This window comes from Fulmarus glacialis, unplaced genomic scaffold (genome assembly GCF_000690835.1).
Source record: "Fulmarus glacialis isolate BGI_N327 unplaced genomic scaffold, ASM69083v1 scaffold4944, whole genome shotgun sequence".
Classification (NCBI taxonomy): domain Eukaryota; kingdom Metazoa; phylum Chordata; class Aves; order Procellariiformes; family Procellariidae; genus Fulmarus; species Fulmarus glacialis.
The window spans coordinates 15,908-43,756 of NW_009209821.1; the positions used below are offsets into that span (position 1 = coordinate 15,908).

At 47.2% G+C, this 27,849-nt stretch overlaps 1 protein-coding gene across 1 annotated transcript; it reads right to left on the reverse strand.

Moving 5' to 3' along the window:
* Positions 1-535: 535 nt before the first annotated feature.
* On the reverse strand, positions 536-27,849 carry LOC104071003 (tyrosine-protein kinase Blk-like). Its single transcript, XM_009576951.1, has 12 exons — positions 27,748-27,849; positions 25,619-25,667; positions 19,610-19,703; positions 18,463-18,561; positions 17,109-17,212; positions 10,004-10,153; positions 9,369-9,521; positions 8,265-8,444; positions 7,606-7,682; positions 3,819-3,969; positions 1,182-1,313; positions 536-812 (listed from the first exon to the last, which is right to left on the reverse strand). Exons 1-12 carry the CDS (start codon positions 27,847-27,849, stop codon positions 604-606), a joined length of 1,500 nt encoding a protein of 499 aa, XP_009575246.1. The 3' UTR covers positions 536-603.

The window sequence follows — 27,849 nt, forward strand, 5'->3', positions numbered from 1 at the left end:
TCTCGCCCTGACGCCCGAATAAAGAAATGGGAAATAGTCGTATTCAGTTCTTTATTATTGACTTGGGGCAGAGGGGTGGCACCACCTGGAGAGGTTGCTCCAGAGCTTGGGGGCCTGGCGTGGCCCAAGGAGGTGAGACGGGACAAGTTCCCACCTCTGCCCGTGGCATGAAGGGGGTTGTAGTATCGCCAGCAGTGGCATCAGAAGAGGGGGAGAGATTGTGCACCCCCCATACCACCACCCTGGCCATGGTACCCTCTTCCTGGGGCTGCAGTTGCAGGGCTGAGGGGCTTTTCTTTCTCTGGGTGGGTCACGAAGGAATCTGCTGTCCTTCGTGGCCGAGGTGATGTCTGCGAACTGGGTACAGACCTCCAAGGTGGATGGAGAAGGAGCTGTGCCAGCTTTCAGCCACCTCTTTAGTCTCCATGATAACCACAGAGCTGGCAGCATCCACCTCCCTCATGTCCCTCCTCGTTCCCCATCTCCAAATGCATCTTGGTGGCACACTGGAGAAAGGGAAAGGCCTGAAATGAGCCATCGCCAGGCTGTGCAGGACGGTGGCTTTCCTCCAGATCTGTCCCCAGGCGCTGGTGGGACCGTGGCTTACTGCTGAGGCTCTGGTTCATACTGCTTCTCCGTGGCAGTGTAAAAGTCCTCGAGGACCGACTGCAGGTACTCGAAGGTCGGGCGCTCCTCAGGTTTGTTTCGCCAGCATTTCAGGATGATGTTGTAGAGTTCACCAGGGCACATGTCCGGGCAGGGCATGCGGTAGCCCCGCTCCAGGTTGCGAATCACCTCGGGGTTGGTCATCCCTGGAGGGAAACACAGCCCAACAGGAATTATTCAGCACCCTGGGGGTAAAGCTCAGTGTTCCCCGTAGCTCACACCCAGGCAGGGCTGGAGGGGCATGAGGGATCACGATGCTGGGTCATAACTGAGCACCATCCCTTCTTCAGGGTTGTGCTCCCCACTCCATCCCACTGCCCCCTCCCCAACTCCCCTCTATAGGTTTTTCCTAGCACAGGTATAACCGAGGCTTGTGGGAGCCTAGGAGAGGAAACCCAGCATGAAGAAACAGGGGTGTGTGTCTGGGCAAGTGTGTGCACACTTGGGTACGTGTCTCCAAACATAAACGCTTTGAAGCCGACGCACACTCATCCCGTATTCGCAGCACGCTGTACCTGGGTAAGGGATCCTGCCGTAGGTTATGATTTCTGTCAGGAGGATCCCGAAAGACCATACATCAGATTTGATGGTGAAAACTCCAAAGTTAATGGCCTCTGGTGCTGTCCATTTGATTGGGAATTTGGCACCTGTCCAGACGAAAGGGAAATAGCACGTGGAGATACATCATCACCCTCTGCTCCCACAGGCACCGGCAAGCAGTTCCCCAAAAATTGAGCCCTGGGTCCTGCGGGGCTGCGATAGGACTTGTTGATGGTACTGTGGAGTTATGGAGATAAGGCCAGAGGAAGGTAATTGCTGCCTGTCTCCTGCTTCCGTTAAAAGGTCATTTCTACCTGGCATCTCTTTGCCTTTCTTGGTTCTTTTTCCAGTGCAATCAAGGCTATTTTGTCTTAAAAGACTTTTTCATATGTATACACTTAAAAACATCTATAGATACCGATACACAGAGGCCAAATATTGAAAAAAACTTAATTCACTAGATAAGTGATAATACGCTTATTAAAAAAAATCTGGGTAAACTATCTTACTGATGAATTTAAAGGACTCTGCAATCTTATAACAACTTTGCATCTCGTGTGTGTTTAGCCGTGGGATCTCAGGAGTGGAGCCCAGAACGGTAGCACGGACCCGCGCCGTGCACGCCGAGGGCGTGATGCTGGGAGCGAGCCGTGCCTGCCACAGCCCTTGGGCATCAAGCAGCTCTCGCGAGAGACCCATCGCTCTTCAGGTAGCAACCTGCCGTGGGGAACCAGTGGGTTTCTGTAGCCCAAACTCTGTGTCTGTGCTATTCAAAGCCAATGCCCAGAGTAGCTTTATTAGAGGACAACAACAGTGCGATTTTATTCTGTATAAAAACTCACTGGAAGGGGGCTTTTTTTAGCAAAAGTGCATAAACAATACAGCAAATATAAATTCTTTGGTTCTTTAAGCTGCATATGTATATTGGAAACAAAAAAGTCCCATTTTATTTTGTCAGCCAAGATTTTGTTTTGCACGCTGCGGACAGCAATGACCATAAGATTGTAATTTCAGTTTAGCTAAGGCCAAAAAAAACCCCCAAACACCTTGATACGTAGGAACTGAATGTGTTAAAGATTGCAGAGGAAACCACATTTTTATTTGTATATATCCTTTCGGGACCGAAAGCCCAAATGCAGTGTGTGAAACAAGTGCCTTTGTTCTTGCATATCGTACTTCTGACAAGTAGACTGACGAGGCTCGGAAATGCAGTCTATGAAGTGAAAATTGTTCAAAGTAGATAGAGGGGCAGTTGTTATTTCAGATTAAAGCTAGCTGGAAAAATGCTGATAGGAAATGTTTTCCACTGGAAGTGTAGCTCCTTGGGGTATGTTAACAGAATCATACTGACTTCACCAAAACTTCTCTTATGGATAAAAACTGCCTTAAAAACTTGCAGCAATCTCATAGTACCCCTTCATGACATTTCACAAATTACATTTGAGAACTTTTACTATTTTAAAATAATTTTACATGTTGAAATGGGCATAATTTGTATCATGAAGTATTTTGGGAACAGCAAATTGAAAGAAAAGTTTCCTATCTTACAAGAAAAAAAAAATCTATTTAATTTCCTTTCCCCAGAGTATTTTTTATGGGGAATTTTAGTTTCATCCCAACCCTAGAGGTGGACAGATGTCCAAAATTTGAAAATCTCCTGGTAAGTGCCACTTACATCAGACTTAATTGTTTTATTTCAATCATGTCTGCTTGTTTCCCTGGTGCTCTATAAAGTCTCTTTGCAATCTGAATGATACGATCTCAGAGTCCGAGGTCAGTACAGAGAAAAAGCTGCCCCCAGAGGAATTTGACCCAACCCTGCTGTCAAATGGCTGTAGATGGACCTCTGCACCAACCAAACCTGTTGTCACCTCTCGTGGCCGTGCTGTCCTGTCCACCACCAGTTCAGATACTCAGTCCCAGCAAGGGGCTTGGCTTTGCAGGTGGAGTCATGAGGAGATTTCACATTAACATGGGAAATACTGGGTTTTGTATGCCTTTTTTATTTGGTTGGTTTGGTTTAGATGCTCAACGTACTCTGTTCCCGTGACAAACACCTGCCAAGCTGCAAACCCTCTCCCATGTTTTGTAAGATATCCCTCTTGATCTGATCTGGGCTTGGTTTGCCTGGGACATCGGGAAACTGCCGTTAGGTCCAGATTCATGGCTCCAGCTCCCCTCTGCAGTCCCGCAGTGTGCAGTGACTGAGTTAGCTGCTATTTCCTTCCCTTCAGACTGACTCACTGTGAACACGGAGGCACAGGCAGCAGGTTTCATTACTAGAGGTCAAATTTCTCCAGTAACGCAACCTGAAACAGTGCCAAAATCCTTTTTTCCCATTTCCCTCTGCAAACCTCACTTACTCTTTATTGTCCCCAAGCGCTGCTTCCTCTCCTGGGACCCCATTTTTGGCTCTCTTGCTTGCTCTGCCCGCTGCCTGGGTGCTGACAAGGGCAGTGACGGGGGCTCTGGTCTCATGCCCTTGGCAGTGGTGCCCCATGCCTGGTCCCAGCCCAGCCCTTGAACATCCCATATCTTGGCACGTCTGCATGGCAGGAGGATTAGAGATAAGGGAAATGTGTTGGTGAGGCAATGCTGGGAACGACACCCACCTTCTTGTGCCAAGTATTCGTTCTCGATGATCCTGGCCAGGCCAAAATCAGCAATTTTGCAGCAGAGTGTCTCTGAGACGAGGATGTTGGCGGCTCTCAAGTCACGGTGGATGGAGTTCATTCGCTCGATGTACGCCATCCCCTCCGCCACCTAGGAGAGGAGGAAAAGTCCATCTTCATGAGTCGCCTCCCCACAACAAGCTAGCCTGCTAGCCACCTTTTCAAAAGCACAGCATGCATATAGGGTTGCTCCATGGATGGATGGATGGACAATAGGTCAACAGACAGATAGACAATCAGGTAGACAGATGCATACATAGATAAATAGATATTGCCCATGTACACATGCATATGTGCAGCTCTACCAGCATGCACCCAGCCTCCAAAAGCTTTAAGCAGCCAAATCAAGCAGAATAGAAGCATCACTCTCTGTTTTGCTCAGAAGTTACAGCTGTAACGAGATACAGAAAGTTAAAGCAAACCTGAAGCCACATCACTGGATTCCCAGCTTCTGCCACAAGACTCTACCCTCTAGTTGGGATTTGAATCACAAACACTCCGTATTAAATATGTGAATTAAAAGAAGAAAAAAGCCCTCAAAGAGCTCATCCATCCCTCAGCCACAGTAGCAAAGTCCAGAACTAGGAGGACAACTAGATGCTCTTCAGCAACCTCTTCTGTTCTCCCTCACTGGTCTGCTTTGGGGTGGGGAGGAGACCCCTGGCGATCCCTCTGCAATAAAACTGAGATTGGTGTTTTCTTTCCCTGTGCTGGATCCAGTCTAGGACCCAGGACACAATACAGTTCCCCTCTGATGCCTACAGGATGCAATAGAGCAGAAGACCTGGATATCCATATAAATATGACTGGGATAGAGAGTATATCCCTGGACAAATCCCTTGTCCTGGGCACATGACTTCAACCACCTCCAAACTTTACTTTGGGAGGTTCTTGCTCCCAAGATCATCTTTCATTGTTTAGCTCCTTGGAGCAAGGAGCAGCCCTGGAGAGGTGCCTGGTGTGTGACGAGCCCCTGTAAATGACGGCAGCAATCTTTTATTGCTGGATGCTGGGAGATACAGAAAAAAAGAGATTGCAAAGTTGCTCTATCAGTCGAGTCTCAGATTTGGGTCAGGCATTTATCAGGAGGGTGAGTGAATGCACGCAACCCCTGCTAATAATGGTTAGCACCCATTAAAGCTTTTATGCGCTTGTGGGTGAGGGCAGAGCAATTTTCCACTCCATAGAGATTCACATCAGCATCTCGACTTACATGTGGTTTTAAACAGGATACTAACACATACTTTCCAATGCTGCATTTCTAACCTGTGTCAACAGCCCTTCAGCGCAAGTGCTGTTTGCTGCAGTGGAAAATGGAAGAATTGATGTAATTTCCTGTCCTGATGTTAATGAGATAGTACCCGGCGATGGCCCCGTTCCAGCCCAGCGTGCTTTTGAGCATGTGAGACTGACCACAGGATCAAGTGCATCAGCCCAGAGATTTCTAATTTTAACTCCGACGGATGCTATTGGATCCAAAATCGCGCTCAGAAGGTTGGGTGCCTGTTGGGCTGTGATGTCATCCTGACACCGCAGATGAACAGATTGCAAAATAGCTTGAGAGACTGCCTTTTTCCTCCTCCCGGAGCTACCCAGTGAATGTTTGAATCCCTGCCCTGAGGAGATGGTGCCGGTGTGGGAGGGCGAGCGATGAAAGCTGTCCTTCCGATTGACGCCCATGTCTTGAGGGATGGGCAAAATCCTTCTTACCCCACGTGCTGTGGGTGGCTTGTGTGGGGTATTACATTGCTGGGGTGTGTGGGTTTGGTCTGCATTTAACTATCCTGGTCCTGGAAGTGGTGCACGGTGGAGGATGCTGCAAAGAGCGTGGAGGGGTGCGAGACGGGTGTGCAGGACAGGTGAGTGCCTCCAGGTGCCCATGGAGAGGTGACATCCACGTGTAATTGCTCAACCCCAGTGATGGTGCCCACTGTGGGGACTATTTGACCATTGTAGTGAGTGGGCTTCTGGCCAGCTCACGTGATCATATTCAAGACTTTGACCCTGAACTCGAAGGGGAGGTCTGGGTGCACGAGATTGCCCTGGGACAGGTTTCTCCCAGGGGTTTCTGCAGCCAGTGTGTTGTCAGACCTCTACCACCCTTGTGCCTGGGACAGACAAGATCACTGACCTCTCCCCAGATGCTTCCACACACCTGCCTGGAAATGCTTTGTTATTCCACGTTCTCATTGCAAGGTATAATATTATGTTAAATAAATGCATGAGTACTCGTAGCTTCTGCTGTCCCTGCCTCAAAGCTGGGTATAACATGGGCCAGCAGCTTTGCTCTGGGTCACTCCTGTGACTATAGCTGAGTGCAGATTGCTCTGGCTACAGCACTTTCCTCTTGCATAGAAATGCATCAAGCCAATTTTTGGGGTAATGCTCCCGTCAAACCCAAGAGCTCTTTAATATGGATAAATTAGGACCATTCTGCTTATCATCAGGAATTTAAAACAAACCACAGGCTGTACCTTTCAAGAGAAGAAATGAAAGAATGAAAAAGGGAGGGAGGGAAGTGGGGAGGTAAAGAGAGAAGGAGGGAAAGAAGGAAGAAATTAAGGGAAAGATACTAAACAGGGAGGCTGCAGTTGGATCCGTAACCTCTCACAGACGCAAAGATAAAGCTGCAGATACAGAAGATTTATCAGCAGTGAAGAGGGAAGGGACTGAAACATGTTCAGTGCAAAATAAAAATGACAGATGGGGACACTTCTTTAAAGTATTTAAATATTTTCATCCCGGTTAAAACAAGAAGGAAAATCTTTTGCTATCATATAATATTTGCTCAAGTATTAAGATTCTCCAGTTTTTAATACATTATAAAATAACTCTGTATGATGGCTAGAACCAAGTGGCCAGCCTTCACACATTGTTTGCTCAAGCTCACTTTGACCCAGAGACGGCAAGTGATCTTATGGGTAAATCCCAGACCTCCACATCAAAATAACTGTATTCAGCCGTTGCACTGACGCTTCATGGCTTTTTTCCAATATTTCCAAAATTAGCCTAGCTCTGCTCTGGGTGAGCCAAACTCTGTCAACAGCTGGCTAGGACCAAAGTGGAGTGATTTTGCCAATATCATCATTGATGTACAACTTGTTGCCAAGATGCTGCCACTCCGGTTGCGGTTTCCCTAGCTTTGACCTCTTTGAGTTTTAGATGCAGTTCCGGACTAAAATGTTACGGTGCAGCTGCAATTACTAATATTTACAGCCTGGGGATGCTTAGAAGGAAACAACCCTACAAAGGCAAATGTTTGTTCTCATAAGGAGCGATATGCCCGTATTTGAGGGTCAGAACATCCTTTATGCCTAATCATCAGAAGGGAAGAACTGTTGAAAGCCAGCGTGTCCCCACAATTAAAAATCTCTCTGCTGAGCTTTTTCTTCCTTTTGGTAAAAAAAGAAACAAACTTATTTCCTGCTCAGCAAGCCAGAAAAACAAAACAAAACAAAACAAACCCAAAAACCAAAAAAACAAACCCTAGTTCTCTAGCACTGCACTAAGTTCCCCAGAGGTGTCCTAAGGACAGCAGAGCGTTGCTGAGCCGACATGGACACCACCACAAGAGGGCTGAGAGAGGAACCCTAAGAGAGCACACCAGGAGGTGCTGTTTTTCTCCGTGAAATCTACGTTCTGACAGATTTCAGACTTGCAAGAATTTCACTGAGGCAATAACAAATCATTGAGTCTTGAGTCTGTTTCCCAGAGGCTGTTCGCTAACCTGAGCAGACATATCAATGAGTTTTGGGAGATTCAGTTGGCTTCCTTCTTCTGTCTTCAAGTAATCCAGCAAACACCCTGCAAACGAGGAGAGACTGCTGTCACTCTTCTGAATAAGCCTATGCATTTTCTTTCCCTGGTGTTTCTCTGAATATATGCAACAAATCTGCCTGCATCCTAGAGAAAATCTGAGGAACCACAGTGGGTGTCTGCTGGAGCATCTTCCATTAGGAAAGTTCCCAAACGCAGCCCATTTCCCCCCTCTATTTTGCACAGACCTTTTGCAAACTGCTGGGCATTCTTCACTCGAAGCCTTATCGACAAGAGGGGCAAAAGAAAGGACAATTTCACCATCAGGGGAGTAAAAATCTGAAACAAACTTCCAGTAGGAACAGTGGAGATGAGAACTTTAAATACTCTTCAAATGGAGCATCACCATCTTGTGAAGCAGCTTATGAAATATGAGACCACAAGATGCAGGATTTCATTGCCCAGGAATTCCATTCCAGTACTAGAAACAAACTTGTGGATCACTTAGTCCTTCTGCTTACAGATTTCGTACAATGCCCTCCTCCCCACCCCCCTTATGATAAGGGTACCAGCTAGCTCGTTGACCTAATTTTGCAGAAACCCAATAAAAAACTCCATGAGGCTCTTTACCGTTGGCCATATACTCTGTCACAATATAGATTGGCTGCTTCGTGACTACTGCATATAGCCGGACCAGTTTGTTATGCTGGAGCCTCTTCATCAAGTTTGCCTCTGCCAAGAAAGCATCAGGATCCATGCTGCCCTCCTTCATGGTCTTCACAGCCACCTTGATGTTGTTCTTGTAGTAGCCTGCAGAGAGATAACGATGCCTTGAGGAATTTTGGCCTCTCTACGGGCTCTATCAGGCAGTGCAATAAGGAACAGAAGAGCTTGTGGATCAGGGAGCAGAAAACCACAGTAACAATTTTCAATCTCCCAGTGAGAAAAGAATGGGAAATCTCAGTGCCAGTGGGCTCTGAGCAACCAGCAGGTATGAGAGGAGAAGGGAGAGACACGGCAGAACTGTCAGTCCATGTGGCTTCGTCAGGGATCATCCCTGCTCTGGATGGTGGACATCCCTGCGATGAGCCCATCCTCCCTCCTCTTGCCTGGCAAGACTCTTTCTGGATGAAACCCCTGGGGCCTCCCACCAGCTGGATTCTCAAATAATCCAAACACCACCAAGAAAGCCAGGACTCTGCAGTTAGGACGTCGACTCTCTCTGATCCTGTCCACAATCTCAATTGCCAAGGCAACAGGCAACCACAAAGAGGACAGCAAAGGAAGCTGAGCTCACCCCATTTCCTCTCCCACTGATTAGCAGTGGGCAGGAAGGCGTAAGGGATTCAGATCTGGGTTATAAAGTGGAACAGGGAAGCAGAAAAAGTGGGATAGTGTCACCCAGGTACCCTGCTGCGTGTAACTTAGATCCTACAACCATGCCCAGGATTCCCAGAAAGAAGGAGAGCATGTCTCAGGAGATGAGTATATAGTTACTTCAACACTTCTTGCATGTATCTAGCCTATGAAACCCACGCTCAACCACTGATCTGTGCAAACACAATCTGTCTGGCCCTTCCAGGAGTATGGCATCTACTGCTGCGGGTGTCCCCATAAATATGTGTTTATACTTTAGGATCCTCCCACCCAGACTAGTCCTGTCTTAGGGAAATAAGGATTTCCATCTCCTTTGTTTATGTATTTTTTTCCTGGAATGGGGGGAATTATACTTACCCATCCACACTTCTCCAAACTGCCCACTGCCAAGTTTCTTCACAAGCTTCAGAGACTCCCGTGGGATCTCCCATTCGTCCTGTGCCCAGGGTCTCTGGGGAACCAGGGATATGCAGGGAGCTGTGAGTTGCTGGCACAGGCCATCCCCTTTCTCTGTTTGAGGACAAAGCACAGGACAGTTCAATGGGATGGCAGAGCTAACCTCCTCCTCTGTCTATACATGCCACCAAAAAGTCCACAACCACACAAATGTTTCAGCCACAGTGATCGAGTCCCCCAGAATGGACTCAATGAAAGGAAAAAACTCAAAGGGAGCCATAAAGGAACAAACTCTCCTGCCCAGCAAGTCCAAACCCTGCTTCCCAAGCATCTCTCCTGTATATCCCTTCAGCATCCACCTCTTTCCTTTCCTGATGGGAGACACTCCCTGGTTATAGGGCTGTGGGCAGAGCTCACCCTCGCAATGCCCTAGGATGAAAGATAGGACGTGGGTGCCCAAGTTCTGCTTGGAGAAGCACACCTTGCCCATGAGAGTGGATGGAGTGATGGTGGTGGCTAGCAAGCCTGTCCTCCCTCTGTCCACATGCCCACCTTCTGCTAGGAGACAAACCCATTGGGGAAGGCAAACAACTTACGGCTGTAATGATGGATTAGCTCTGGCAGGCTGCAGAAAGTCATCCTGGGGGAGATGTAATACCCCCCGCCATCTAAGGAGCGGATCCTGTAGTGTTTGATGATGTCCCCGTGAGAAGAGTTGCTGTCTCTCACGGACAAGGAATAGGCACCTGGAGAATGAGCAGAAGAGGGAACTGTGAGGACAAGTAGGACCTGACAGGGACCAACTATGTCCTCTTTCCTTGCCTGCCTGCAGCTGCAGACACCTCTCCCAGCCCTTGCTGATGCCTTCTTAGGGCAAGTCCCACCAGACTGCAAAGCTACAAACTTCTCTCTCTCCAAGGCAAGTGGAGAGGATAAAAGTTCATCAGAGCTTAACTGGGCCTGTTGAGGCTTGGTTAAGACCTGCCTATGCCATGGCCAACAGCTCCAAGGAAGCAATATGGCAATCAATAGCACATCTCCAGGCAGAGCAATCAGACGCTCCTTAGGTCATGATGGTCTTCCCACAGATCCACGTCTCTCATCTGAGCTCATCTGAGCTCTCTCAACCCCACCATCTCGTCTGGACAGTGACTGCGGTCTCACCAGTTTGTACAAACACAGGACTGACAAGGAGCCAAACCACCCTGCCAACATAGCCAGAACTTCGGATAGTGGGAGAGAGAAGGTCAAGAGATATGTGTTCCTTTTCAGCATTATCCAAGGTCCCCATGTCCCTGTTATCCCCTATAACCCTTGTGCCAAGGTCAGTGGTTCAGCTGGGAGGTACAGAAGGAGGTACAGAGGGGGGGTTCGGGAGAATTGTCATGTTCAGCCATAAACTTGTGGCTGTGGCTAAACCAAATCTAGATTCACATCTAAATTCAGGTGCCTTTTGACCTCAAGGGAGCTACTCAAAGATCTACCGCTCCAACCTACTATTCTCTCCTTATAATTGGTTTATAATTTAAACCACGGAGGGGTTTTTTTGCACACAAAAACATCACTAGATGTTGCTACAGAGCAGCAACTTCCAGCCCATGTCAGTGTAAATTTCAATACAGCTTAGCAATGGTTTTTTTTTTTCCCTTTGTCTGGATCATATTTCCGGAGTAAGTTGTTACAACCCTGCTGGGCTGTGAAAAGTCTAATACGTCACTCGGGTTGATAGGTTGCTTTTTTTAATGTCTGAAAAGGCAAGGCTATATATATTAGAAAGTACGTTTCTGTCATGTAGGATCATAAGCAGAAGTGGGGCCTTCCACAGTGACTCTGAAACCCTAATCCTCCCCGCGAGGGGAAGGTTTACTAACATACAACGCTCACTGGCTGGTGTTTCTCCACCGCAGCACCAGCAGTTCCCTACATTGTGGCTGGAAACTATTCCCTGTTCTGATCGCATTTTAAAACAAAAGAAAACCACCTCTGTGGATATTTGCTCTGTTGCAGAGATTATAAATCTTTACAAGCAGGATTTGGGAGAGTCTAAAATTTTTCCTAGTGCTAGCAGTCGTTTTGGGGAGACTCCCTTTCTGCAGAGACCAGACTATGAGATATAGTGGCATACCACGTCATGGAAGACCTGCTGGTTTAAATGCAGAGCCAGGAACCTCAAGGCTGGAAGCACACAGTCTCAGCACGGTGGGCCCTTTCTCAACAGAGATTGCTCTTCTGAAACTCTCCTTCACCATGAGTGTCAGGCAGAAGGCAGACCTGAGAAGCCCTTTCGGCTCTATCACTCCTGCAGATGAACCTCTGAGAAGCAGCCCTGCAGCATCTTCAACAGGGCAACAAAAAACTCCAGGGAAGGGCAAAGGAATGGCTCAGTTTTGCGGCCTATGTCTCCGTGACTGAAGGTCACTACACAGCTAAGGGTGTCTTTCCCAGGGAGTGATCTTTGGTCCCTGGTGGGTGTAGAGAGGTGTTGGTATGACTTGTGTTCGCAGTGCTCGGCACAAGTCCTCCTGGAGCGGATTAGTCACATTCACACTCCCTAGCGCTTGGCCCCAGACCTCCTTTGGCTCCTCTGTGGTACCTATGTGGCCCTAAGTTGCAATAATAATCATCATCATCACCACCATCATCATCACCATCATCATTATTATTATTATTAACTTCTATCATTGTTGTTGAGGACGATGATGTTATTTTAATTTCAAAGAGGTTGAAATAATGTGCAGGCCAGGCTGCAGCCCATCAGCGTTGGGCTTATACGGCACAAGTCCAAGAGGGTGCTTTGCATGCCTGGGACGTGGCGTAGGGTACGGGTGGGATTTTTACAACGCAAGGCCTGCTAGAGGAAGGAGCCAAACGCGGTGTGAACCCAGCTGTACTGACGACAGACAGCACTGCAGAAGGGAGCGCGGGAATTAACGACTTACATGTGTGCAAGTGGGTGCCTGGGAGCCGAGAGTCAGCAGAGAAGAGGAGACCAGATCTGTTTGTTAGTGTGGTTGCACCCAAAAGGCCTGCTCTCCTGCAGGACCTCTTCTCCAGACCCCGCTGACCCTTTAAACCCTCCTGCATCTTTCAAACCAGTGACACGCAGCATGCAGGGGCTCCGGGCATGCTCCAGGCCAATCTATCAGCTGCCTACTGCCAACGTTAATACTTATCCTGTCATTAGGGCTAATGACTGTGTTTCACCCCAAGTCAGAGTTTAGTTTGCTGGAGTGAGTGTGGTAGAGCTTTCCCTGCCATTCACCGTGGCCGATTACTGTTCCCTTGGGAGCTGCAGTGTAAAGGCAAAGCACCAGGGCTGAAAAGCTTCGATTCTCTCTTCTCCCAGTGACAGCAGCAAATGCAAAATGTTAAGTGGGGCCGGACAGACGGCAGGGCTCCTAATCTTCCCCAATGATAGCCAGGGTGGCTGAAAGGAATTCCTGCTCCTCAGCCACAAGGGACATTCGCCCGTCCTGCAGTCCCGCATCGCATCCCGGCACAGAGCTGGGCTGACAGGCAGAGGTCCACGCCTGCACTCGACACTCAGAGCAGTGTGAGCACAACCAAATCTTGCCCTGGGCAGCTCCAGGTGTCAGAACCTCCTGTTCTGGGTCTGGGATCCCCAAACCATCCCAACAAGGGCTCTCAGGTCCTTTCGGTTCAAAGTGCGGCAAGTTTTGTATGGGAAAGAGCAACAGAAGATGTAAAGGGTGGGATTCAACTTCACATCATACCTAGGGCTGACTCAGTCACCTAAACATGGGTGTCTGGTACCCAGATGCTCTGGGACATCTGCATGGGCTTGGCAGATATGGTGCAAAACCATACCTTCTAGTGGAGCACCTGGAGATGACTCCAAGAAGTTCAGGGTTTGGCAACCAAATCAAGGCCCAGTGGCTACAGCAGGAGCTCAGGCAACGTGCGATACCTACATTTTGACGCCTGCGTCTCAGACTGAGCCCCACTTTCACGTTGCACGTGTGGCATCTCCTGTTCCTACAGGTCTCATCGGGCTCTCGACTCCTTCCCGACGGGAAACCCAGGAGCTCAGCTGGATACGGCAGCTGAGCTCTGCGAGGTCCCTCCTGCCGGGAGCACAGACACAGCAGTCTTGCTGCGAGCCAAGAGTTCGTGACTCGGCACAGCTGTGCGACTGCGTTCCCGCAGGTTTCAGAATGATTATTACTTTGGGGGAAGATTTGTTTATTTCCAGCAGCTTCGGCAAGGCTAGCTCTCCGCCGATGATTTCACTGCTGGTCTGCTTCCCACACTGTCCTGACAAGGACCCATCTTCCCGGGATGCTGAATGTGCCTTTCATGGCCTCTGCAAAATGTTGGCTGAAAGTGAAGCCCCCAGGTTTGCAGATCTTCAGTATCTTTAATCATAAGCAAAATGAGACACTGCTTAGGATGGGCTGTGAATAGGTGCTACTCTTAGGCAGGGTGCAGAATGCATCCTGCTGTGGCTGAGACAACCCAATGTGAGACAACCACCCTCCAGTGCTTGCAGCTAAGGGGGCCACTGCCCTTAGCTTGACTCAATGCTCGGCCCAGAAGGTCAAATGTTGCTGATGATGTACAAAGTGAATGAAAATATACGTTGTGGAGGAAGAAAATAGGAAGAAGCTGTGGGGTTCGAAGGGCAGGGTTAATTCCATGGCATTGCTCTGGACATCTCGTGGTGGGTCACAGGGTACTTGAGCGAACTCAGCTTCACGGCACATTTGGAGATGTGGGGCTTTCTCCTTTCCCCTTCTGTTTAGAGAGGAGGAAGCTGTGGTTAAGATAGATGTTGTCACTATGGCCATTCAGGCAGTCTAAAGTACAGGGTATTCAGGTAGAAGCTGAACGCATAGGATGATTCAGAGAAGAATGGGGTGTTTGAAGGAATAACAGCCATATTTTGAGACAGAATACTAAATATCAGAAAAGGCACAGGTGAGAGACACATTTCAGAGCAGAAGCTGATCTCTGACCATTTGGGACTAACACGGGATTTTTATGGAGTGGAACACCCCACATCTGCTAATGCAGAATATCACACACCTCCAGCTGAGTCTGTTTCTAACCAGACTTAGAGACAGGGCATTAAAGACTGGGTCTAGCCTGGTTATTTTTCCTTGAATCTCAGCACTCCACCAGCTCTGTCCAAGCCTCATGCGACCTAGACCCAACCACACTCCAGAGAATTGCAAGGAATGGTTTCATCCTGTGTTTGCAGACCATGGCTGGCAGAAGCAGGGGACAATTGTCCTGAGCAAGTATAGGGAAAGGTCTGATCCCATCCACGTGTGGCATCTAGAGATGCCACAAAGACTAGGATCATGTGTGGACAGAGGGCCTCACCCTTTCGTAGCCCTTCAGATACAGTGCACAAGTGTCTGCTGGGCTTGTGCACGGCACATGTGTTGCTCCCTACCCTTCCTGGGTGCAATGCACATCATGCCAGCTACCCAAATATCCCAGCAAACAAAGGGGAGAGTGGGAAGGGGATAAACAGAAGAGCAGCATGTGGTGACTAGTCCAAGCCTTATCATTTCAAAGGCACCACAAAGGCAGTGGGGAAACCGATACACAAGCAGAACAAGTTACTTGCACAGGGAAATGCTTAGAAACAAGTTTCTTCAACGTTTCCTGACCTGAATGTTCCCTAAAAATTCTGAAAATTGCAAATCCGCATGGAAAGCGGCCCTCCTACTTGGCACCAGCTCAGCAGGGACATGTGGAGGTGAGCCCAGGCATGGGGCAGGGGGAAAAGTGAAGTAGGCTGCTGTGATGCTAACACAGCACACCCGCCTGATGGCTGGAGGGAGAGGGCTACAGGAAGATGAGCATCTTGTTGCCTCACTTAGCACACTAGATATCACACCAGTTCAAGACCAGCACTCCAGTTTGACTCTATTTGTCAAATCCTGCTGTTGGAGGTGGCTGGAATGGCCAGGTCTGCAACACAGCCAGGACTCAGACTACATCTGTGGGTAAACTACACCGTGCCAGGGTCACATCCACACCATGAAACTCTCTCAGCCTCCAAAACAGGGTGACTGCACTCAAATTGACTGTTGGGAATGGTGCCTTGTTGACACCAGGACAAAACCTGCACAGGGACTCTGGATGACCCGGCTGTCGCATCCAGGCTCTGGCACTATTTAATTTACTGGTAAGGATGTAACCATGGAGGAAGGGACAGACAGTGCCTTGGAGACCTCCCATGTGAATGGGGGAAAACAGAGACAAGAAAGAAAGAAGGAGATGCTACCGTAGACAAAAACTAGTTGTAAAATGGAGGATCCAGTCTATCTGTTCCCACTCTTATAGTTTGGCCAGGGCTTTGTAGAAGCATTTGGGAAGCAAGTCAAGGAAAAAAAGGTCCCATATTACTTCAGATGGATGCTCCAAGTCTCTACTGATCTATGGGGTTGGTCTCTTCTCCCAAGTAACCGGCGATAGGACGAGAGCAAATGGCCTCAAGTTGTGCCAGGGGAGGTTTAGACTGGACATTAGGAAAAACTTCTTCACTGAAAGAGTGGTCAGGCCTTGGAACAGGCTGCCCAGGGAAGTGGTGGAGTCACCATCCCTGGAGGTATTTAAAAGACATGTAGATGAGGCGCTTAGGGACATGGTTTAGTGGGCATGGTGGTGTTGGGTTGACGGTTGGACCTGATGATCTTAGAGGTCTTTTCCAACCTTAATGATTCTATGATTCTATGATTCTGTGATTAGGAAGGTACAAGCCACCTTTTCCCATGTGGTAAGGAAAGACTATATCCATTTCACAGGAAAGAAACCAAAGCACATCAAGACTGAAGTACTCTCCTGAACTACTGTAAGGAGCTGGTTCAGAGCAGAACCATGGGACCACCATGAGCATCATTTCCTCCATGCTGTAAACCCACCTGCTGGCCCAGAGAGTGCAAGGAGAGAAAAGTAGGAAAGAAATAATATGAAAAATCCCATGCTACAACCTAAACTAACTTCCAGACTGCCTACAAGTTAACAGCACAGAACAAAGAAGTTGCAATTACACAGTTAAGTGTTATAGTTAATAGCTATATCCACCGCCCGAGAGAAGTGACCACAATGCTTTGCCCTTTCCATCCTCATTTCCATCCTCACGTCTTCAAAAGCCAGTCACGTTCACAGGGAAGGAAAGTGGATGAAGTCCACCTTTCCTGCCCCAGTCAGTCCCCTTCCAAAAGTCCTGGTTTGCATCAATTCTCCCTGCCACAGACTATCAGGAAAAACACGTTTCCTCTGGGAAAATGTTTCACCAAAAGACTTTTTCCAAAATTCTGCGAATTTCTGCTGCAAGCAGGAGAAATGCTTTTTCAAGAGTGCATAAAAGAATCTCCATTTGCCAAAAGAATAAAATTTCCTCAGGGAGAAAAGGAAAAGAACCCCCCTACATATTGTTTTGGAAAGTCTTTTCTGCTCATCTGTGTTCCTGCGTCTCTACCACAAACTATGGTGACAAGAGCCACCCTTACCACAGCCTGAACTACATGTATGAGTAGCATCATGAGCAAATCTTTGCCCTCCATATCCCCAGCTCACTTCTACAGCCCCCCTGAGCCTAGCAAGTGCTGTTTTGCCTAGCTAGATCCAAGAAACACTGACACGGCTGAACATTCCAGCTCAGGTCTGAAAGTTTTTCCAAGCCATGGCAATAACAAGGAGTTATCCTTGCTCTGTGTATCTCACCTTTGCTGGTTTCACTCTCCCGGACAAGGAAAGAGCCGACTTTGTTACCAGAAGACAACAGCAGCCGTTCAGCATCTTTTCTGCTCAGAGTTTTAAAATACCACCTGGGAGACAGAAAAGGCAAAAACATTGTTTCAAAAAGAAAAGCTCTAAAAAAAGCAAATTCTTTCCAGTTAGTTCTTTTTTTTTTTTACCATTAAATTCTGAAATTGAGGGTTGTTTTTATCAGCAAATAGGTTTTTATCTGCTGGAAAGTGCCAGTAATAGACTGTTTTCAGTAGATTAAGACCAGATTTCGGTCACTTTGGGCTTGTTTCACAGCCTAGCAATTCAGCCAGAGCAGAGAGTAGATGGTATGTGCAGCACCCCGTACACGAGAGAGGTGCAGGCTCGGTCGGAGCACAGACTCTGAGGCACGCAGGGACCCACGGCTCACCTGGCAAGTGAGTGAGCCCAGAGCAGTGCCCAGGCAGGCTGTCTATAAAGAAGGTACGTGGGCTGGAGGCTGAGCATAGGGTGCCCATAGCCATTTAAACGTATCCATTTGGATACAAAGAGCATTTATGTCCCAACCACATCTCTGTGCGCTGTTAAATATTTGCTGAATTCAGTGATGGTTGGGTCCCTCCAAGAGGAGACTGCAAGCAGGGCCGATCATTTATAGCTGAATGCCATAGAGGAGAATAAGTCATAGAAACAATTTTTTCTGCTGCTTGTATTATAGGCATAATAAACCCTTTTGGCTCAGTCTTTCTTACTATCTTCTTTGCAGGGAGCCAAACACGAAGGCTGCATCTGTGCTAATGAAGCAAACAGTGCCAGGCTGTGGGTCTGGGCGCTGGCACTCAGTGTCTGCCCTCTTAAATTATTGTGCCAGTGGTCCCTGGCACATCTGAGGCCAGGATCAATGCACCCTTCCTGAGTGATCCCCAGTCCCAGTTTACATACGGACACCCTCTTAGAGATTGAGAAGGTTTAACACTATGCATGGGTGGACTGGCCCAGTGGAGCCAGAGGATGGTCCCTGGCACTGCTAATTTACCAGTGCAAACATAACCTTTATGTTCTTTCCCGCAAATCCTTGTTTTCCACGGTGGGTGGAATCAGGAGTCTTTGCCACTTTCCCCATAGCAACCTCATCCTCCCGGCTTTGCACCCACATGGTGCTTAAAACTTCTCCTGAACATTTGGGCAGTGTTGTTGGGGATGATGAAAGACCTCTTGCCATCCAGCCCAGCAATGACGTCTTCCTGCCATCAAGTAAAGCTGTTCCTGTAGCTTGTTGAGAGACTGAGCTCTTTTGGAAAGGAAAGCCCTGCACCAGTGTTCACTAATCGTAAGTACTCGCACTTACTTTTCCTCTTCCAAACTGTCCACTTGTGCGACAAAGTTACTGGGGATGTAGCCTTTCCTCCCGCTGCTGAGGGATTTTGCCAGCCACCAGTCCCCCTCGCTGCAAAGCAAGCAGGAGGAAAAACATGAGTGCCCATGAGGTTTCATGACAGGCTAAGGCCAGGGGGACAGTATGGTTTCTGGGGGTTTTGAGCACTGCAGATAGACCAGCATTCCTTAATCCACTCTACAGGTCCCTCTTGATTTCCTAGAACCACCACCACATTGAAGGTTGTTGGTCTCTCAGGGACTCATGGAGGTGACAGTCTCTTTCCATGAATGCAGAGGAAGTGCAGGGTGACCACAGACCCAGACCTCTGCTACGCGCCCCAAGTGAGAGAAGGGAAATCTGGGTCACTGTGGGTTTATTTTGCCTCTTGCATAGGGACATCGGGGCTCCTCCTTTCTGCTCCTTCCTTTGTCTGCCAAACACCCCACTGCTTTGCTCTCCCACCACTGACTCACCCACCAGCTGTGACCAAAAGCCATCCTCACCCAGCAATCTCCCCTGCCCCATGGGACCCAGCCCATGGCATCTGGGTGAGAAATGTCACCTCTGGAGACCACCTCATAGAGAGGTCAAGGATGGAGCAGCCCTACAAGGCCAAATGACCGGGGGACCCAACCCCACCTCTGCCCTGTTATGGACTGGGCAGATGGACTGTCAGCCTCTTCTCTCGTGAGTTTGAGAAGGTGGTGAAATGAAACCACATGCCTCTCTGGCTCAATTCTGTCCTTTCCTCTGACTACACCCAACCCACATCCTTTGCAAAAGCACGATCAGCACAAAATATAAAACAGGAGCTAGGTTATTGTTGTTATTTATGCTACTTCTGCGCCCACGCACACCGGCAGTGAAGGAGGTCCCAGTAGTATCTAGGCAGGGACACCACCTGACCCCAAAGTACCTGTAACCCAAGGAAAGCATGGAAGTGTCACCTTCTCCACCTTGCAGAGGGAAGAGGGTACCCAGACTCACACTCTGGAGCAAAGCTAAGGCACAGGCTCAGCTCTAGTAAGCTGCAGATTGGTGTCTGACCCCAAGGTCACCCCTTTTCCAGCCTCACCATGCTCATCTTTGAACCTCCCTCTGGCAGCAAGTCACTTACTTGGAGAGGATTTGGAGTTTCTCCCCCTTGACCAGCTGCAGGTCGCGGTCACTTGAGGCAGGAAAATCATACAGTGCAATCACAACCAAGTTCTCTGAAAAAAGAAGCAGCACCATTGAATCCAGCTGTTTCCCTGCCGGGGGGGGTGATGCACACCCACGTGTACAGCGAGGCGTTTCACCCCCCCACATACAGGGGCTGTCAACCCCCTCGTCCCCCAAAAACCAAGCTTTCCACCAACCCAGCTTTCCTGCCAACCACAACCTCTGCTCGGGGACTAACACTGATTCACCAAAGTGTTTCCTGTGTACGTGTTTTTATAGCACTCCAGACCCCCCTATCCACAAAACCCAGTGTGTCAACAAGAAAAAAGGGTTTGTGTGGAATAAGAAGGGTCATAAATAACCTGTCAGTGTTTGGCCTCAGTTTTACACGGCGGTAAATGAAAACTGCTGTAGCAACATTTCCCAGGGTGGCTCTGGGATTTGACTCAAAAAGATGAGGTTTTCTTGATTGAAAAAGGTGTAAAGTCATCCCAGTTTCTGTTATTCGAGCCCATTGCTAGGATTTAACTCTCCCTCCGGATGCTCTCGACTCAGCCTGTATCTTGCCATCTCTTTTATGCACTGTTCCTTGCAGATGTGCCACCACGTTTAAGTCACGCTGCCACTTTCGACCCAGCACCTCTATAGCATCCAGCTGCTCTGCTCAGCTGAAATTCCCAGGGGAGCGGTGGAGGCTCCAGGATTCCCTTCCCCCTCCCTGGCCCTGGTGCACTTTAGATGCTCTAAACCACAAAACTGATGCTCTCTGTCTCCCATTTCGCTTGCAACACACCTGGACCAAGGCTGTGAGGGGGTCTGAGTCCTCATCCCCTACCCTAACACGTTGCTTTTACTCCAGCCACGTTGGTTAGGCCTAAATTTTTGGCATGGCAAAATGAATTTTCGCGCTCTGGTGCATGCGAGCCGTGCTGTGCATGGCAAAGCTGCTGCCTGGTACGTGTGCTGTGAGGCTGCTAACCCACCCCGGGGCAGATCTCTGCGGGCTGGAGCTCAATCGCTATGTTTGCATGCTGGTGCTGCTCTCGGAGGGGTTGTGCAACCGTTCACATGTGCTCTGCAGGCTCGCAGCTACCGAAGCAGAAATGAGCAGCTATTTTGGGGCAGGTCAAACTTTACAGAGGATCAGCACATGCACACAAACACAAAAATCAAATAAAAACACAATGGCGAAAAAGAAAAGGAAAAAGAAAAAGGAAAAGGAAAAGAAGAAGAAAAAGGAAGAAGAAAAAGAAGAAAAAAAGAAAAAGAAAAGAAAAAGAAAAAAAGAAGAAAGAAAAAGAAAAAGAAAAAAGAAGAAAAAGAAAAAGAAAAAGAAAAAGAAAAAGAAAAAGAAAAAGAAAAAGAAAAAGAAAAAGAAAAAGAAAAAGAAAAAGAAAAAGAAAAAGAAAAAGAAAAAGAAAAAGAAAAAGAAAAAGAAAAAGAAAAAGAAAAAGAAAAAGAAAAAGAAAAAGAAAAAGAAAAAGAAAAAGAAAAAGAAAAAGAAAAAGAAAAAGAAAAAGAAAAAGAAAAAGAAAAAGAAAAAGAAAAAGAAAAAGAAAAAGAAAAAGAAAAAGAAGACCGTTTGCTTTAGAAAGGTTCTCACTTGTACACGGCCTAATTAATGCACTGAGAGCGATGGACGGTCTATAAATAGCATTTTTCAAAACAGACTGTCAAGCCACAGTCTCTGCGTGACCTTTTCAAATAATGCCACCAGCAAGAGAGCCAGACTGGTCCTTTGTCATCGCAAGATAACGTGTCTCTGGGGCAACTTGGGTTTTGTGTCTGTGCAAGGCCTGGCTGCTGCTCTGCTGGCAATTTATTGGAGAGGAGGCAGGAGAAAGGGTCAGCGTGGGAGGAAATGTAGCTTTGTAACCCAAAGCCCTGAGCAGATCCCTTCAGGCTTGCGAAGAGGAACTTGGAGATCATGAGAGGTTTCAGCAGAGCCTCACTCTCTTCTACAAATGGGGAAAAGGATGATCGGTCACAAGGGAGAAGGCTTTGAAGTCTTAAAATAGCTTGCACAGTTGGGGGCTTCTCCTTGAGGGATCTCAAAGAGTTTGGCATTAGCAATGCACCCAAACTCTTGTTGCCTCCTCGAGAAAGTGGTTATCACGCAGCTTTCTCTGACATGAAAGGTTTTTGGGAATGTGCCTACTGCAAGGTGTCCACAACGAATGTGTTCATCCACATGCACCATCCTGCTCCTTTTGGACATAAAATAATGCAGTGGTCGCACTTTCGCTTTGAAAAATAGAAGCAAATGTGTAACCATCTTCAAGCACAGAGTGGCTGTGTACTCCAGAAAATAAAATGAAAAATGTAGTTTTGATCTTGAAGCAACTGACATAAGTGCAAATAAACAAAACCAAAACCAAAAAGGAGCAAGAGGGAGAAAGAAAAAGAGCAAATACAGCAAGGACAAAAAGGTTTTATATGCCAAAAAAACATTATGATCACCTCTTATCCCCTTCTCAACATACGTGTTGAGAAACGCTGCACACTTAAGTGAGCCAGAAGAAAATCTCTCTCTGCTGAAGCCAGCAAGACTTGTTGTTTCATGATGAAAGTGACTCTTCCCTTCTCCGCATCACCCCACTGAGAAACAGAGTCGATAATACTTTCTTGGTCTATTTGATCAAGTTAGGTCATGAGTGACTCTACAGCAGAGAAGCCATTGGGGCTGCTAGGAGTGACTGCTTTGCAGATAATGCTAGCAGCCCGGAGCCTTTGATTGCGAGCCAAATATATCTTGGCTCAGGGTTGCTGTCAGGAAAGTCAGATACCAGCTCAGTTTGCATAGGCTGGGTGCCAGTTTGATGGCTTAATAGAAATGATTCAACCAGTCTTCCCACCGTTGCCCCGCCATGAATGGAAGGTATTTGCAACCATCCCACGGCTACGGAGCCAGGCTGAGACTGTGCCAGGGTCCCCCAGAGGACCATGAATTGGTTTAGAGCCATGCTAGGATGACAACTCGTAGCACATCTGTTGGGTGCACTGAACTATGAGTTATTGCTGCTGAAAATGGGTCCAGCTTTCCATTTCAGCATGGCATGGGCTGGTTCACCAAGGTAAACGTGTGCTAGAAAAGCATGCCTTCAAAACGCAGCTGCTGGTGGCACTCTGTCCTCGTCGCTGCTGTCACCAAGAGGAACATCATTAGATCCCATTGGTGGAGCTGCAGAAGGCTGTGGGCTGGGACTGTTGCATCTCCCAGCTGGTCAGCAAGCCCAGATGTGACAGCATGGGAGATGTCTCCTGGGACATCCAGGCTTGCACTGCGAGAGTGCTTTCTGCCAAATACCTTTCTGCCGTGTGTTTTGACACAGTGAATGTTTTTGCAGATAATTTCTGCTTTCCTCATAAAATACCAGACCCAAACTCATAACTTCTTTATTAGGAAATCTGAGCACTTTGGGCAATTCCCTCTAATCTTCCTTCCCCCTCTTACTTTTGATTGGCAATGCCCATTTTTGAGGAGAAGTTTTAATTTCTTATTGAAAAGTCAGCCTTTTTGGTAGAAACAACCCCTCCTATTTCCAAATAAGCTCAAAAGCACATTTCTGACAGCATTCCTTTCAAACTCAAATCCATATTCAGGGAACAACAACAAAAACCATTAAGGGCTTTGATGCTAATCTTGAGATGCCTCAAAAGACCTCAATTTCCAGAGCATGCTTAGTCCCTACCCCTGAAAATCAGTCCTATTCATACTATAGTTAGCCAAAAGCAAGTGAGAAGAGCTGTAAGAAGTTGCAGTTCCTCAATCAGAAGAAACGGCCTTGCAGAGAGACCGATTCTTTGTGCAGGCGCAGTTGTTATAATGCCTGAGGACAAACACCCAAACAACCAGCTCTCTCCACCACTTAAATCCAGCTGTGAGCAGCTGGCAGGGCAAGGGCAGGGGTTATTCTACCTATCTGCTATGTCTTATCTATTCAATGCAAGGGAATAGCAGCAGCTGTAGCAATGGAGCTGTTGTGTTTGGGAACCACCATCATGGGCCAAGACTTCGCTGTACCAGGAATTTTAGACGTACAGAATTAAAGGTAAGTTTTGACCCTATAGAGATATAGAGCCAACCTTAAAGATATGATGAGTGCTTAGGGAACGACGGTAAAATGAATGAGAGATTCACACGATGGAAGAACCCGCCCCAAGTGAGAAGTGGATTGGCAGTCGAATCCAGAGGTATATACTCCTTGCCTGCCTTTGTGTTACTTCCATTAAGCTAAATAATGTCAGGAGGAGTTAGGCTTTTGTTAACCATTAAAAAAAAAAAAAAAATTATTTCTGAGGCAGCAGTGAGAAAGCTGGAAACTGTGAAACAGGTTGCACAACACCAAGATCGGAAAAAAAATTTAAAAAATCAAAATGCAAGGAATGTAAAAAAATAATTAAAAAAAAAGAAAGAAAAATATTTTGATTTTACATTAACATGCCACATTTCCGTAGTCAATAATTTTGCCTGATTGAACCTGAAGTGTTCCCACAGGATATAATTCAGCTCTTTGATTTTTAAATATGATTGAATTGTCTGGATTTTGTGCTTCCTCTATCAATTCACTTGAGTTGCCTTCTTTCACGAGACTCTTTCAGATATCTCCAATATCTTGCATGGATCCTATCAACACATTTTGCCACACAGGAGAGAGTCAAACATAGCATCATTTCTGGAAACTCAGGCACTGGTAGAAAAAAATAAGAAGTTCCCCAGACTGTCACTGTGAATATTCCTCCAAAACTGGAACTGAACCTAATAAACCAAAATATTTTTGAGAGCTGAAAATGGCTAACATGGTACTTAATGCATTTTTTAGCATCTTTCCACTTCTGCCTTCTGGCATGAAGCAGAAGTAAAAGCCACCTCCCTGAAGATAACTTCTGTTGTGCTTCTCACCACAGTGAGAAGGTTGATAAAAACCCCGTGAAAAACTGGCAGTGTCTGCTCCGTCATGGAGGTAGAAGAGCACGGCCACTTGGAAATGTGTCATGAAAACAACTTTGCAAAAGAAAACATGGTTTCTGGAAAAATGGTACTTCCATGGAAACACACCCCGATTCACATGGTTGAAGAGCTACACCTCCCACAAATTTGATCTCCATTAAAAACATCGATTTTGATGTTGCAGGAGTCCCTCTGTCTGCCCCATGGCAGAGACCCTCCATTATCATCCATAAGACCTAAGAAGACCTAGGTCTGCTGTTCCACCCATCCTATTTATCTGTCACCCCACTTTTTCCTTTCCTCATGCCCTGTCTTCCCTAATCCTACACTTTCGCCCACTTGAGGAACTTTTATGTGTTGCTAACTGCTTTCTTCCAAGCTTCCTCTATTTTTTGCCCTCTTCTAATTCTCTCTCTCTCTCTGTCCTTAATCTGCAAAACTTCTTTGACAGAAATATATACAAGTTGCTGTCGGAGGCTGGGCAGAGGTAGCAGAGGGCTTCCTGCTAAAAGGCAATCATTATCTGTGACAGATAATTGCAGAGGTGGATGAAGCCAACAAACAGTCTCCAAGTAGGGGCTCTGTACATCCTTATTTTACACTCTTTTCTTTCTTCTCGCTCTCTTTGTAGTCTCTCTGGGCTCTCTGATGCCTGCTATTTCCTCTGAAATTTTCAACTGGCTGGATATAGCATCCACAAGTTGTCACACTGCAGACAGGGCAGCAGACAGAGAAATCTCATGCAGTCGATGTCTCAGATCCCAATCAATGAAGAAGGAGTGCTTTTCCCTCTTAATTTCTTTGATGAGCAGGGGAAACTGGCAGCTACAAACAGTTAGTGATGTAAACTGAATCTTCCAAAACACACTGATAAACTCCCCGCCTGGCAATGCTAAAGATACAGAAACCGCACGCCTGCAACATGACGGGTTGTTCTCAAGACTTGCTGTTGGGGGACCACCACCTTGCAAAACCCCACGGGAAGGTGAAGAAAACTTGAGCTAAGAGTCTTACCTTGTACAGAGGCTTGGTTTAGATGAGGGATGTTGATAAATTGTCTGCCCTTTGGTAGAAATAGAAAGAAAAAAGAAGATGTTTATTACTTTGCTGTGTTTGCAGGAAGACCTGCTCTCAGCTTCACAGATGAGTGGGAGTCTGATCTGGAGCCCACTGTAGTCAGTCAACAGCCCCTGCATCTGGCTCCGTATGTGTCGTGATGGCTTTAGCACATTTTGCCATGATGTGTTCATAGCTGTCTCGGCAGTCAGCTTGAATAATCCTTGGCTCCCCTCTGAATAAAAGCGTAAATCTGCTACCTACTCATTTAGACCCTGGTCTATCTAACTCTTATTCACTGATGCCAGATTTCAGATCAATGGGGGATGAGACATGAATGGTCCCATTGAGAAATGACAATTGCAATATTATTTGAAGCAGAAAACCCGGGATATTCTTTGCTATAATTGTCCCAAGGCTCATGGACTATCCTTTGCTCCGGGACATGTTCAAAAAATGGAGGCAGTGACTGTATTAGCAAATCAAACAGCAGCAAGGTACTGCAACTCATCTAGGCACACTTTTAAAACGTTGACATGGTCCTTAGCTTGGTTTGGCCCAGACCCTGAGAGTGGCCAGTTGACCATAGATCCTCAGCTGGGATGCAACCACCCTGTTTTGTGGGCTAAGAGTTTAATACTGTGGAAATATCCAGGTAGGCTCTGTTGGCCTCTACCCAACTTCAAACGCCAATCCTGTGATCAGCCCAAGGTACAGTACCTAGTGACCAATGTTGGTATTTGACCACTGCCAGGTATTTTTATACACGGGCAAAAAGAGTGAATTACAGATGCTGAATTAAAAACATTTAGTGCTTTCTGTCCGCACCACCCTTTGACTCCTACTTAGCAGCAGTGTGGGGTGGGAGAGCTGCTCACCCGCTGCCCTTTCTAATTTAACTGAAAGAAATATGGACTTCCCCTGACATGTGAGAGCTTAATGCCCATGGCAAAAAAAATGAGTGTCAGAAGGTGATTGATGGTACTGTATTTACACTGATAATAGCTCCTCTCCAGTGAGCTGGAGAGAAGGAAATTTAGGAAAAGAACATCCTATTGGTCAATCTGACATTTGCTGTCATGAAAACTGGACTTCATAACCATGGGAGAACTCAGAAATGAAATGAAAGGAGCAAAAAACATCTCCACCTGTCATCAAAAGCAATGATAGGCAATACCTCCCCCCTCTCAGAGCTCAAGACCTGAGATGGTTTCCACACGACAGTTGCACCTAGAGTTTCACTTGTGCTGGCTGCTGGATGCAGTGCTGACAAGCGCAAGAAAAGAGAAAACAGCTTCATGCCCTCTGTACAGCAACAGACAGATAGATAACGTGTATTCCAAAGTTTAAACAAGGAGTTTGTCATTTGAGGTCTCCTAAATCCTGACCCAGTGTCTTACTGATCAGTGTCCATGCGAGCAGAGGCCGTATGAATTCAAAGGAAGCAGCACATACTCAGCATTCCTGATTCTCAGCCCAGCCCAACACAGATTAGTTGTAGACCCTCTTTAGTGAACCTGTTGTCCTCCTTGATGGTAAAGTTTCCGTTGCGGTTTGCAGCTTTGAATCTTAGCCTGAATCTGACCCATCTTGCCACCGTTTGCAAGTCAGCAACATCAGCTTGGGTTGCAGAGTGCTGAGGGCAGCAGCCCCCTCTAAGAGATATGGGGATCAGCTCAGAGGACTTGTGTCTAAGAGATGGTGGCCTCTTGCACCTTCTCTCCCTGGCCGCTGCCCTGCTCTCCAGTCCAGCCCACGCAAATAATTTTGCCAGGCTCAACATGACATAGCCTTTCAGAGCACCACCATCCCTAGCCCACTCAGACAATTCATGGCCATAACATATCCCCCAAGAGAAAATGGCATCCTTTTTGACAGAGAAAAAACCTAGAGCAAGAAAGGGTTGATTAAACAGTTCACCCCATATTAAGAATCTGCCCTTTGAACAACATCTCCCAGTTTTTGACCCAATTTTAGGAAATAGAAGTACTCAAGTTCCTGCTGGCACGCACAAGTATTGTCTGCATCACTCCAGACACTAACCGAGCTGTGTAGGACCCCAAATGGACACAAAACTGTAGGCTTACCTTGTGTGGGGCGGGAGGAGGTTTACTCTTGTTTTTTGGGTTGCTTCCAGAAGTGTGTTTCTCATTGGACATCAGCTGATTTTTGCTCCCAAGCAACCCCAT

Excerpts from the sequence above, each read along its gene's own strand:
- LOC104071003 (XM_009576951.1), bottom strand. The coding sequence starts at position 27,849 with ATGGGGTTGCTTGGGAGCAAAAATCAGCTGATGTCCAATGAGAAACAC. Across the intron at positions 9,522-10,003 it reads GCTAATCCATCATTACAGCC|AGAAAGGGGATGGCCTGTGC; the intron begins GTAAGTTGTTTG and ends GTCCTCAAACAG. Across the intron at positions 813-1,181 it reads CGGCAGGATCCCTTACCCAG|GGATGACCAACCCCGAGGTG; the intron begins GTACAGCGTGCT and ends GTTTCCCTCCAG.